The 14,754-nt window shown below is 34.4% G+C and overlaps 1 protein-coding gene across 1 annotated transcript; it reads right to left on the bottom strand.

Annotated features, from left to right (window-relative positions):
• Positions 1-757: 757 nt before the first annotated feature.
• On the bottom strand, positions 758-7,894 carry LOC139877320 (nuclear pore complex protein NUP93A-like). The gene is made up of 15 exons (XM_071864735.1): positions 7,717-7,894; positions 7,481-7,572; positions 7,085-7,151; positions 6,920-6,979; positions 6,403-6,492; positions 5,311-5,580; positions 4,823-4,918; positions 4,590-4,724; positions 4,441-4,494; positions 4,250-4,333; positions 4,062-4,148; positions 3,077-3,979; positions 2,788-2,969; positions 2,021-2,312; positions 758-877 (listed from the first exon to the last, which is right to left on the bottom strand). Exons 1-15 carry the CDS (start codon positions 7,816-7,818, stop codon positions 800-802), a joined length of 2,592 nt encoding a protein of 863 aa, XP_071720836.1. The 5' UTR covers positions 7,819-7,894; the 3' UTR covers positions 758-799.
• Positions 7,895-14,754: the final 6,860 nt, after the last annotated feature.

Here is a 14,754-nt window from a genome sequence, read left to right as displayed (position 1 = left end):
GACATCCGGTGCAAAGTTTATTAAGATTTCCTCTTCAAGTAATTTCAGATTGTTGTACTGACTGAAATTAAAACAATCTTCAGCCTCAACATCTTTCAAAGCATACTCATCCACCTTTCTCTTTCCCTTTCCCTTGTCCCCCTCCTTTTCTTAACAAACATGAATTCATAAAAATTATCTTTATTGTTCGAGTTACTTCTATGATTTCTTGCTTAAACTCTTCAAACTTCTTATTGAATGCATTAGCACATTGTCCAGGAAACATAGCCGTAAATATCTTAAATTCTTCATAATCCTATGGAATTATTATCATTTTCGTACCAACAATGCTCACCATCTCAAATTAGAGACCCAGTCGAGGCTCCATACACATGTCATATCCCATCTCTTTAACATTTCCCCCCACAGGCAAAGAAGTTGAACCCCCTAGTCTGTCAGTGGTGGTCTGATTTACATTTAATTTATTTACAATAATTTGAAACCAAACTTAGGTTCTTTATCATTAGATCTCTTTCCATAACACAAGAAGTGTCTTGTACTATTATTGAAACTGGATATAGCTTGAAATTCTATGAAGCATAAAGAAAAAGAAAAAAAAAAGCTTTTGAAGTTGGCATTTGCAGAGAAGAAAAGACAGCTACACATCATCATATTCATATGCACCATTAAATCATACATTCAAAGTTCATAGGTGCATAACCTTGACTTAAACTTTCGCTTTTTGTGCAATTCGCTAACCAAACCAAAAGCTTTAAAAGTCCAATGATGTCTCATATACCGGAACACAAGAGCTATTGTTTCACAAGGTTCGAGCTACTCTCTCATACAAGTCACGTGGCCAATTGCGATTCAAATTGTTCGCAAGGAAATTAGCAATCTGCACCAGAAAAATATCCATACAAAATGTTAAAAGATAACAGTAGAAGAGTCGTGATGCCAAGTTATATAATAAGATGATCCCCCTCCTAAATAAAATCCATAATATATTTATATTTTTAATATTATTATATATGTTGAAATTGAAATTGAATGAATTGAATAAGAGGTTGTATTATCTATTCGCTTACTTAATCATGGATTGATCACGTTATGCTTGATTAACAAACGAGCCAACCAGATCTTGAATATTACAGTTAAAAGGGAACCTAAGGGTCGGAGTTGTCCAAAGTAGATTTTACACATACATCATAAATTGCTTTATTCAGATATATTTTTTACTGCAATAATATAGTTTTTGTAACCCAATAAAATAAAACGATTAAGCATTGAATGGTTTAAAGTTGAATGATTCAAAGGTTTCAAATGAACTTTGTTCTAAGTGTTTGATAATCATTCTGAATAAACTCTACAAAATGATGTAAAATTAATGTTTTAAGCTTTTAAATGAATAAATAAAAGAATATAAGTGTTTGATAAGTGTTTTGAACATTACTTGAAAAGCATATTAAAGGAAATGAAGGTGCTCAATAGTTAAGAGAATTTGAACTCTAAATGGTTCAGCACAGATTGCTGAACAGTTCAACATTATCTGTCTGTCGTTCAGATGACGGTAACAAATGCACTGAATGTTGAACGGTTAGCATTCGGTAATGAACCATTCAATTAAGAGACAACCAAGCACACCCTAAGTGGTTTGAGTTCTAGACATCCATACTAATAACTAATAAGAATATGCTGAGCGAAGAAACGTCATTTCAGCCCTTGTCAAATTCCACATCAGTTGTTTTCTTTTTTTTTCTTTTTTTTCCTTTGCACTTACAGCTACCATTTCCTAGTTTGGTTAGACAAACTGGACTATCATAGTTTCCCACTAGGCATTAGCAGTTGTTACAATCAGATAGTAAGATATCTTATGGTTAATGGTCTACATATTATCTTAGCCTCATCTTGTTAAGAAACAATTTAGCCATTTAACAGTAGTCATAGACTTCTACTAGTGCTAACATGCGTTCTAGTTAAAACTTTGTAAATTTAAGAACTAAATGAGAAATGATTTTATATCTCACAACTACAACCATACCTTGGTTTTCAATGCACGGAGAGACCCATCTGAATCTCTGACATTGTCTATACACTGAAGAGAGACTTTAAGAAGGTCTGGAACACAAGCTTGGACGTAGGGGGACAAGTTTTGGAACATGTCCGTCGCCGTATCAGGGGCTCGGGGATCGAAAGGAAGAAAAGGAAGCTTGGCTACCTCCCTTAGAGCATCTAAATAATGGTCTTGCCTGGCCAATTTATGGATGGACAAAATTGTCTCAAGCTGTCTTAACAAGGTTTCTTGTTCTAACACATGTTCTCTCTCTTGAAGACTGCACAATGACACGTTTGCAATTCATCAGATAACTTAAAGATGAGACAAATGAACAAGTCAGCAAGAAATATAACAAATTCATCAAATACATAACTTAAATAAATCAGAACATTAGGCCGAACGAATTGTAAGTCACCCAAATACTAACAGCCTCCTACATCATTAAGTAGATTACTATTATTGTAACTAGCAATACTTTGTGATCATTTTCAATACAATAACTATCTAACGTATGTTAGTTTCAACCCGAACTGTTAACCAATGCTCACGACCCGCCCATTCTGCCACCTTTAAATTAATGGTTTCTGATAAATTGGACTACAAGAATAGCAGATTCACAATATATACAAATGGAAGTCAATGATGCGCGGAAAGAGGCTGAAAAACAGTAAAATAAATAATAACATCACTACGCTTTTGCTGCAAAGTATCAAATTCATAAGCCTATTATCACAATCAGGTGAAAATTTCACCTGACATTCTGATGGTATTTAAACGTCTCCAGCAACTCATTTCCAGAATGAACAAGCCCGGATGTCCGACTCTCACCATCCAGTCTACCACGTGATAAAGAACATATAGCTTCAGATAGACTCATGTTTATGGTATTCAGCGCAGCTGAATATGCCCCAATTCTCTTATGTATTTCTATAGACTGTATTGAAAATGAAACATTAGCATATAAAACACATCCTTACACTGACAGATGAAATAAACAACTAAAATTGATTCTAGATTAATAGAAAAAGAATGAAATTTTACTTTGTCGTTTAGCCCTGCTTCCTGACACTGACGAGCAGCTTCAAGCAGAAACTGGTGCCTTTCTTTTCGATCATTCATAAACCGCCCCAACTCACCTTCTTCTCCAGCCCCTCTTTGCCCAAGTAACAGAATTATTCCACCTTCACGCAATAATATCTCCATAAGAAGCTGCTGCATCATCAACGTCCGCTGCCGTTGCTGATCTACATTCCCTCTCCCGGACCAAGACACCTGTCCACCGCCCACTGTGGCGGCAGCTTGGGCATAATATTCCAATGACATCGAAAGATTATTGTGCCGCAAGTACAGTAAACCGTACTGTCTTATAATACTAGCTGACTCAGCAAAGGCATCCATTACCCCTAACTTGTGACCTGTCCCACCGACATTGGATAAAACACCATGGTCTGCCAGCACAATCGCTATATGTGCAGCATCTATGTTGTATCCATCATCTCCAATATCCTTAGACAGATATAAGACAGCTGGCACCAACTGTATGCTCAACAGCAGCACATACGGATATACTAACGGGTCTTTCCCATTTTTTGTATAATAAGAAGGTTCAAATTTGTTTAAGTAAGCCTGCAAGTCATCCAAATTGTAGGGTGTTAATCCTTCGTTTAAATCAACAGAATTTGGTCTGTCATTAGAGTCTCGAACAGCGCATAGCTTGAACCACAAAAAATCCTCTATGGTGTTAAAGAGTGTAGGTTGTTCCCTAAGTAATCGATCGATCTGCCTGCGGGACCCGGATATGAGTGCATATAGCAGTAACTTTTTCTTGTCAAATGTACCCCTGCCTGCTCGATCACCCATTCTTAACATTTTTTCACATTCGTCTGCTGCAATAGAAGCAGTCTCCCCTGACACCATGCCTCCATTGGTGATCCATTCAGCCAGCTGTCAAGATAAGAATAAAATAAGTAGGGGTCGTTTAAAAACATACATAAATACATATATGTACACCGAATAATATCAGTACCTGTGATGCAAACTGGTGAGAAACACGAGATCGGAAAGCAACATCCCTTGCTTCATCGTAATACCCAGTTCTTAAACAGAAATATATCTGTTCATCAGGAAAAAGTAATAGATTAAACAATAAACCCAAACAAATAAATATATATATGATCTGATAGATCAAAACAAATGCATTTCATGGCTGATTACCTGCTGCCAGGTGGTATCAACAGGAGGCTGTCTACGAGCATCACCTGAATCAAAATCAAGAACCCCGTAGTCTCTCAAACGGATCTGTAGAAGAAATAAGTTGGTAAAGAAAAAACACATGTTACACGTCAGAGATCAAAGATAGATATGCAAATAATGTAATATAAGAAGTAGAAGTATTGAAAACAAACCCTAAGAAAAGCATGAATCCGTTGCAAATTTCCAACCACTCCACCAAGTGCAGCCTAGTAAGAACAGTAGAAGATCACAGTGAAATTTTCTCAGATTTATTATAGATTCGAACAGCTAAATAAAACAACAGAAAAATCTTTATAGTTACCTGTGCGGGATGACTTTGAATCATTTCCATAATATATTTCTCATGTCCCAACTCCAAGTGCCGTCTTGCACCAACTATTAACATCATTTTCTTTGAAACATTTATTTGGAAATTTGTACTTTCACCCATCATAGTCTGAATTAACACAATTCATCGTAAGTAACTATATACATTTATACAAACAGATAAGTATTATGCACTTACATGAACAAGATAGCATGATATTTGTGTACCTGAATTAAATGCCAAATCTTGCCCATGGTAACTGATTTGCCACCGGAAGAATCCAGGGCAAGACTTTCATATGCACTCTTGAAAGCAGTAGCTGGCTGACAAACGTAACATAAAATGTAAATAAGAAAATATTATAAAGACTACATGCCTATATACCAAGACATTTGACCTTTCGCAATCTGGGTGGCCCATCAACCAAGAGGTTGTGGGTTCAAATCTCAATTCAAACATAAGTGGATATAACATGTGTAAAAAATAAAAAAAGAAACTATGATAACTTAACAAGGAAGAAGACAAAATGACAACTCCATGTCATTAAACTTGCCAGCAAAAGTGCAACAAATAATAAAATATCAAACTAATTGATTATATATTAGAGTCCAATTTCTAACATTTAGCTTTTGATAAAAAATAGTAAATGATAAAGCTCTAAAGCCTTAATTATTATATACAGAGAAGATTATAGGATTTCTTTTTACAAACTTACTTTAAATGCTAAACCACGCTGTCTGGCATCATTAAGTGTCCTCACAACCTCAGCATATGCGGCAGCTTTTTTATCAATAGCTGGCTTATCAGCTACAGGAACGAGTTCCATGCTAGAAAGACCGGATGAAACATGGGGGCTAGATGTTAGAGATAATATTGGCCCAGATCGGCTAGCTCCAAAGCTTGACTCATTTACATTGGTCCTTGGTAATGTTGAAATCCGGCTCAGACTATGAAGAAAGTCCCTTTTTTCCTTCTGCCAGTCATCCTGGTTAAATGAAAACCGGAAGGTACTTATAAATAAACGAATAAAAGGCAAGCAACATATCAGGTTACCTTAACATGTCAACACCAGTACAAAAGTTTCGATTATGAAAAAGATCTTCTTCGGTAAGATAACCAAGTCATGCATTTGGATGAATGTTTAGCTCATTGTACCGGTAGCCAGTTATAAACATCATGCTAAAGAGAACCCCTTTAGATGTTTAAATTATTTTAACCAAGAAAATTGGGTAAGATGTGATTCACTGATGATATGGAGGTGTTACCTGGCAAATGTAGGATGAATTCACAAGACATTAATGTACTTTTTATCCTTGATATGCCTTAATATAGTTATATATCTGCTTTTGAATGTAGTTTTTCAAGCTTGTGCACATCATTTCTCACAATTAAGTTAGCACATGTCATACATGTTTCATTATAGCTCATATACACTGCTTTCCAAGAGTCTAAATTTTGTAGAGATAAATGAAATTTTCTATCTTTGTCATATTTACCTCCGACATAATAAAAGAAAAGACGCATCTGCAGTTGCTTTCTCTGTGGATAGTATATTGCATTATAATTTTCAAATGAAAATCGATGAAATTATTAATGCAATTATCAGCCTATGATTATGAATTTAAGCATAGAAGATAAATAATCTGTGTCTTATAAATCACTCCTATCTGGTCGCAGAATCTTAAGAAAAAAGTTATAATAATACTAAACAAGAGCACATTTCTTGACACATATTTTAATATATCAAGAGTGCAACTCCAAAGATATAACAAATAATATAGCAGATAGACGCCTTATAAGAACATACCTCTAAAACTGTCATCATGTAGTCACTAAAATTTCTAAGGTTATCTTTCTGAGCTTCCTGAACAGCAGAGACCATTGCCATTTCATGAACCTGAGATTATGAAATTGTTACATAGAGGTAACATATATATCAACCATGATGTAATGCCAATCCATTTGTAGCAAAAAAAGCAAACATGTGAACCAGAAAATAAGTCACCGATAGCTGCAGAAATCTACATTCAAGTATTTAACATAACCATCTAGAAAGTACAAGAAGCCATGAGAGGATAAATTTACAAAAGGAAAAGATAAAACGTAGTCACATTGACAAACTTCTATGACAAAAACACCTGTAAGAAACCAATGGTATCGATCATTGTGTTTTCGGTTGACTATTTCTCTTTTGCAAAAACAACAGAGAAAGTAACAAACACAGACACATATCTGCCCATATGTGATTATCAACAATTCTCAAAAGCAGACACTCAAATCCAACAACTTAGTTCATAGAATGTAACAGTATAGGGATTAAGTACCTGCTGCAAGTACTCCTCAATGCTTGTAGCCTCGGCAGGGAAGACATCTTCAAAAGTTGTCTATAAAAAAAATTAATAATCAAATAGTACCAGCGGCACAATCAACCGACATTATAGATAACTATAATAAAGTTATGGTGTACAATGACTAAATAACAAAAATACCTTCAATTCAAAAGATCTAAGATCACGAGCTAGTTGCTCAGCATTTAACCCCTCACGTGCAAGTAGCCTGCACATTACTTAACCATTTACGTACTCTAACAGAAGCAAACCATTCGAAAGTTAAACTCTCAACAGCACACGCAGAAATAACCTTTTTTTTACATCTACAACCTTCAAGTATAACTTGTTTTCTTGTATAAAAATCAATCAACCAAGATTAAACTAGATAATACTCCACTTTGTAAGTTGTTACTAATATACAGTTTAATCACACTATCTTTGTAAAACACCGCAAGCAAACTGCATTTCTAGAGTCAAAACGACATGAATGGTACCATAAAACAACTACAAATGCACTGCTCCAGATATAATTAATAGTAAATATTAAAATCTAACCTTGTAGCAGCAATTGATTGAGAAGGAGCCTCGGCTCTAAGTGTTTTGGATTTGAGCTTCTTTGACAAGGCTTCTAATTGATCCAAGTTTCTCTGTAAATAACAAATCACACAAAAGCACAATAACGAAACTTATGCATTTAATGAAAGTATGTATACGGTATACATGCATATATATTTATTAATTTAATAACAGCAGTTTGAAATTGAAATTGAAATTGAAATTGGGGAAAAAACCTGGAGAGGAGGAAACCGAGCAGAAGGAGCAGCTTGTTCGACAAGCTTCGAGGATGAATGTAGAAGATCGGTCCAGGTGCTCATATCTGCGTCGGCAGCCATTGTTGGTTGCAGAAGAAGAACGTTTTTGGGTAAAGGAACGCGCGCTGAAGAATATGTAGGTTTTGGAATTTGGAACTCAAAATGAACGGAAGAGCCCTAACTTTTGAAAACAGAATGGGCGTGTTTTGATATTGGTGTTTTTTGAAGGGCTTATTTTGAACCATTATTTGTTTTTTTTTTTTTTTATTATTATTATTATTATTATTATTATTATTATTAATTATATTATTATTATTATTATTATTGTTATTATTATATTATTATTATTGTTATTATTATTGTTATTAATTAACTAATTTTTTAAAATAAAAAATAGTATAAAACAAAGGTGATTTATCGAAAGATAAGAAAGTCAAACAACAATACAACATGAAAACGGATAGGCTCGAAACTAGAAAACAAAGAAACCCTACCCGCTAACAACAATCGAGCCAAAACCATGACAAACCAAGCATATAACCAAACACTACTACTAAAATGCAATAACCTAACCCATCACATACAAACTAGCAATAAAGACGGTACAAACAAAACGAAAAAAGGACCAAGGATAACGACAATCTACGAACTATAGATGAACGATTGTTTGTTGATTTGTAAGTAAATGAGTTACCGTTAAATGCTAAATGAAATTGATTGTGAATGACAATAACTTTATTTGATAATCAATTTCAATGAATAACGTTAATGATGTAAAATTATCTTATTAATCATTTGCATAAATAAATAAAAAGTAGATATAGTTGTTTAATAATTGTTTTTGATATAATTTATATCGAATATTACATTCATCATCATATGTTATTCATATGTAAGAAACAAACGCCCAAGATATTGAATGATTCAGCATTTAGCGTTGTAACACTCAATTAAAAGATAATAAGACACACCCTTTCATTATTTGTGTGTTTTTGTCAGTCAAGTCTACGTGTCACAAAAATGGCGGTAAATGAAGCCCATTAAAAGGCGTCCTTTTTGGGGGGGAAATCGTGTCCGCCAAATTGTAAACAGAGGAATTCGCGAGAATCATTTTCTTTTCCTTCAATATGATTAGTGCTAATTTATTTCATTATTTTTAATGGTTATTTACTCAACTGTCAATCATAATTTTTACGTCACCTAGAACCTCAAACGATTATCTAAAATAAACCTCACCATAATACTCCATAAAAAGTATGACCTTGTCACATCACAGTCATCTCACCCAATCCACGCCAAAAACATAACAGAATGCCACTACGTTACAGTTATGGTTATAAGTGGTTACTGCCCTTCTGAGAGTCCGCGAGGTCTCGAGTTCGAGTCTTTATAGTTGATTATGCAGTCCTCTGAAGGCATCCTTGTCTAAGCATGTTCTATGACAGTTGTTCAGGGGGTGCTTTCCAAGAATGATTACACGCAAAACCTGTCATACGACAGTTGCTCGTGAAACATCCTTGACACGTGAAACAGATATGATCGGGTGGTGATAACTCTTTTGGTAGCCCCGACTCCAATCTCGCTGTTCAAACAAAAAATGTCTACAAAGAGAAATGATCCATAAACATAATACATGTACTCAAAGAAAAAAAGGTGGAAAATAAGCTTAATTCTATATTTATATTTCATAATACTATAAGCAATAAATGTCTCAAATGAAATTCTCATAGTTTCAAAATTTTTGAAACATTCTTAAATACGGAGTATAAAATTTGTATAAAGAGTGTTTCCTTAAACTAAACAAATGGTAAAATCACTACTCGTATTATATATCCTAATACCAAGGTTTGTTAATGTTCCCGTAGACGCTAGGATCTTAGATCAAACGTTATACCTAATCTAGAGGCGGAATACACTATATTGGATTGAGCCGAATAAGATTAACGCTTTCGGGATCGAAGAATCAAACCCCTATGAGATTAGATCGATGCCTAAGGTTGCTATTCGGTTAGGGTTGTGTTTGGGACGATAGCTTTAACACCCCTGACTTTTTTTAAATGCACAGCGGAAGTTATATACATATATCAATCACATATACAGTCATATTACACAAAATTACCGGTGTTACTTAATTACATACCATATTATAAAATCATTTACATAAAACATCAGAGTTACGTTGTGTCAAACATCTTCAGTCGCCCTGCTATACTCACCAAAAGCCGCTAATACACACCTGCAGGGCAAAACATTGTGGGGGAGTTAGCATAACGCTAAGTGAATGGAAATATCTAGGTGGACATCACTACAAACATCAAGCATAGCTTAAAGGCACTGGTCACTAATCACTTAAAGCCATACACAAGAGGACCGGTAACCCATAGCTGATCAAGCTAGAATCTACAGATAGCCCCTACTACTGAATCACTAGTATAGTCCTCCAGACGTGACGCACTCGTCTTTCACACTATACCACCAATCAGTAATCACAAACCCAACACTGTTACCCGACACTAAGGTAAATAGGGTTGACCTCATACGTCGGAATTACACCATCGACGTTGGCACTGGGTGCGCACATAATCACGCACGGTCACTGCACTGGTCACAGACTCATAAACAGTCTAATCATAAGCATGACACTGATCACTACACTTATCACTGTATAATCATGTTCATAAAGATAGTCCCACTCACTGATACCAGCAAAACTCAGTGGTCTTATATTACTGAGTCTTCACTTCCATTTTATCACCTGAGAATGATATAACCTAAGTCGGTATTCATATCCCACTTATATATACTGAATCAAAAACACTGATAATATATAATCACATCAAGTAGGTCTAGATAATCACTGACACTATACTCAAGCAACATTTCTAGTCAACGACATGGTTTCACACACACGGGCCTTTGACTAACTATAGCCGACTAAAACAAGTGCTAACATGTCAACAATAACAAGTTCAAAGTCCCCATATCAGCATATTAGGTCAATACATCAAAACCACAAAATCATCTAAGTCTGAAAAAGTCATCTGCACGAGTGACCACCACTCGCACTGAAAGGACCCGTCCTAATTCATCTGGACGAATACATTACATTTGGTTACATCGCGAGGTACTTGACCTATATATGATACATTTTACAAACATTGCATTCATTTTTAAAAGACAAACTTTCATTACATCGATAGTTGACGGCATGCATACCATTTCATAATATAACCAACTATAATTAACTTAGTAATAATCTTGATAAACTCGACGACTCGAATGCAACGTCTTTTGAAATATGTCATGAATGACTCCAAGTAATATCTCTAATATGAGCAAATGCACAGCGGAAGATTTCTTTCATACCTGAGAATAAACATGCTTTCAAGTGTCAACCAAAAGGTTGGTGACTTTATTAGTTTATCATAAACATTCATTTCCATCATTTTAATAGACCACAAGATTTTCATTTCTCATAAATAAACGTCCCATGCATAGAGACAAAAATAATCATTCATATGGTGAACACCTGGTAACCGACATTAACAAGATGTATATAAGAATATCCCCTATCATTCCGGGACATCCATCAGACATGATAAAACAACATCGAAGTACTAAAGCATCCGCTACAACGGATGGGGTTTGTTAGGCCTGATGTGTGCGAGGGGTATATGAAATAGTATTAATTTTTACAAGGAAATACTATTAAATACGATACAATTTTACACAAGTGATTTATTTATTTATAGAGTGGATATACCTAAACCTTGCTACAACACTTATAGGCAGTGTACCTAATCGTACAGTAGTGTAGTTTTTAGTAAGTCCGGTTCGTCCACAGGGAACTCTAGCCAAGCTTAACGCTATATTTGTAACTTATAATTGTAAAAATACAAAAATATATAAAAGTAGTATTATTATTATAAAAGGGGGTTTTTACCATTTAATGATCGGTTTGTCGATTTTAAAACTTTAGTCGCAGTTAAAACCTAATGTAAAATATTAAATATATAAAAGACTTAATTTAAAGCGTAAAGTAAATAACGATAATGAAATTGCGATAAATAAAATTGTGATAAATAAAATGACAATAAATAAAAGTGCGATAATTAAAAGTGCAATTAAATATGAAATAAAGGAAATTAAATATGAAATAAAGGAATTATGCTTATTTAAACTTCCGTAATCATGATGTTTGACGTGTTGTTTTTAGTTTATTCCCATGGGTTAATTGTCCTTTGTCCTAGATTATTCGATATGTCCATACGGATTTGTCCATAATAGTTCATCAGTCATAATCATAAAGTGCGAAAGTCTTCGTCAAATTATTCTTATTCCCGAAGTCAAATATTCCAACTAATTGGGGATTCGAATTGTAACAAGGTCTTAATACTTTGTTTAATGAATACACCAGGTTAACGACTGCGTGTAGTCCAAGGTTTTACTACTTTGTTAACAATTACACCAATTACCATTGAATGTAATCCACCCCTGTTTCAACAAATCTATTAACTATTAATCCAGTTCCATATCCGGTAAAATAAACAATTATTGGTATTTATAGATATCCCGCCAACCGTGCCCAGTCAAGCGTATGTGGTTATACATAAATACGTCAAATTATAAGTCTATATATTAAATCAACGAGGTATCATTTAGTTAATATAAAACCCATTAATAGCCCATAGTCTAATTTCTACAAGTGTGGTTCTTTTATCCAAACCCCAATTATGGTACAAAGCCCAATTACCCAATTTTAATATTTAGCCCAACATCATGATTACTTCGGCATTAAATAAGCATAATAATAACTAGCTACGAGACATTAATTTAAAAATAATATTAACCATAACTTACAGTGATTAAAAATAGCGTAGCGTTACACGGACAGAATTTCGACTTACACCCTTACAACATTCGCTAACATACCCTTATTATTAGAATTTAAAATTAAAATTAAAATATAATATATATATATATATATATATATATATATATATATATATATATATATATATATATATATATATATATATATATATATATATATATATATCTGTGTGTACGAGTGAGAGATAGATATATATTATGTAAAAATTCGTCCAAAACTCGCGAACTTTATAGGACCTGACCTAATACTGTTAGCCATGCGATCGCATGGAAAATGGTCATGCTGGCCATGCGATCGCATGGCCCTGGAATCCAGCTCACATGTCTTTGTTTGCATTCTGCCGACGGTTTTTATTATAATATATAATATATAAATAATTTATATAATTATTTAAATATTATATTTTATTCTTGTGCATAGTTGACTTGTAATTTTTAGTCCGTTGCGTCGCGTGTTGAGAGTTGACTTTGGTCCCGGTTCCGGATTTTCGAACGTCCTTGCGTATAATTTAATATCTTGTACTTTGCGTTTTGCGTCTTGTACTCTTGTAATTTAATATCTTGTACTTTGCGTTTTGCGTCTTGTACTTTTGTCTTCACCTTTTATTATTTAAACGAATATCACTTGTAAATAGAACAATTGCAACTAAAAGCTTGTCTTTCTTGAGGGATAATGCTATGAAATATATGTTCGTTTTTAGCATTATCAAATATTCCCACACTTGAGCGTTGCTTGTCCTCAAGCAATATAGTCTTGAAATAAAAATACTAGAATCACTTCTTTATTCTTCACACTTTGTACATCAGTGATTTTTATACGACGGTATGAACAATGGTAGTAACGATGTGGTTTACAGTCCCACATGACTATAAAAATTTAGATCCTTAAGGAAATTGGATCTTTATGAAAACATTTGATCTTTTGAAAATACGATCTAGCTTTTACCCTAGATAAGTTTTCCGGAATAACCCTTCACCGGTGTTTGCGAAATGTTTTTGTGGGTTTAGTGGGTTTCAGATTTGAAAATTTTAGCTCCAAACTTGCGGTTTTGTGTCACCCACTTGCTAACCTTGTATTGGGAAAGCAACACGTCCAGTATACTTGCTCCGTATATTACCTTTCGGTAAACTACCGTCCGATTGTAAAGGAAAGCGTTGAACAAGTAACTGTTAAGGCAATGTCCCCTGACATACTTTTAATTATGGTCTATAACGTGTCGGATGCAATTACTGTCCTTGGTAGGAGCAATAGTAAAGCTTACCCTATAGTTTTTCGGTCTGGCACAAGGTCATGTCTTCGACCATGCTATGCAACCACCGTTCTTACGGTTGACACCCGATTTGGTTCAGGTGACCTAATGAATTCCGGGTGAATTCCTAGGATTTTACGTTCAATGGTAATGAACGCATTGAAAATGGATTTTCAGAAAACAAATCGGTTTGTAATTTTGATCAAAATATTTTCTCGTTCAAGATCGAGTTTAGATATCATCGAATTCCATGAGTTTGTAATTCTCAATCTTTAAGGTCAATCTCTAGGATTGAGTAATATCAGGCTTAAAAGCTGATTTTTAATCTTTAAGGAGATTATCCTTTGTGGGGGTCTGATTCATTAGTCTTATCAAGCTAATTTGCACAGCGTCCTCCCCATTGTACGAGACAGATCCTCTCATGGTTAGGATAAGTCTGACCACTTGGCGACCCTATTTGATGCTGAGGTCTGTGGATTTCCTGCTGATTTTAGAGATGACTTTTCTAGATTTTTCGTCAACCTACAGCTGGTTTGGACGACAACTTACTGACCTAAATCAAGAAGCGCGTGTCTTTTTCAGAAGACTTTACTTCCTTTTAATGATAGAATTGATTCATCGTGTAGATCCATCTTTCTTTCAAATATATTACAGTTTTCCGGGTATAACGGTTAATTTTGTCCAAAACAAAAGTATATTCAATTATTTGTACAAAAATATGTGATATATGTTTTTAAATAACTTGGTGACTTTTTTGCTTCATTGGTCCTTCAATTATACACGAAATTGCAATTCCAGTCCCTCAATTTTTTTTTTTTGATTTTCAAGTCCTTAAAATTGCAAAATTTTGCAATCCGAGTCCCTCCGTCAGTTT

This window comes from Rutidosis leptorrhynchoides, chromosome 1, assembly GCF_046630445.1.
Source record: "Rutidosis leptorrhynchoides isolate AG116_Rl617_1_P2 chromosome 1, CSIRO_AGI_Rlap_v1, whole genome shotgun sequence".
In the NCBI taxonomy this organism is placed as follows: domain Eukaryota; kingdom Viridiplantae; phylum Streptophyta; class Magnoliopsida; order Asterales; family Asteraceae; genus Rutidosis; species Rutidosis leptorrhynchoides.
This window is presented reverse-complemented; position numbering and strand designations above follow the sequence as displayed.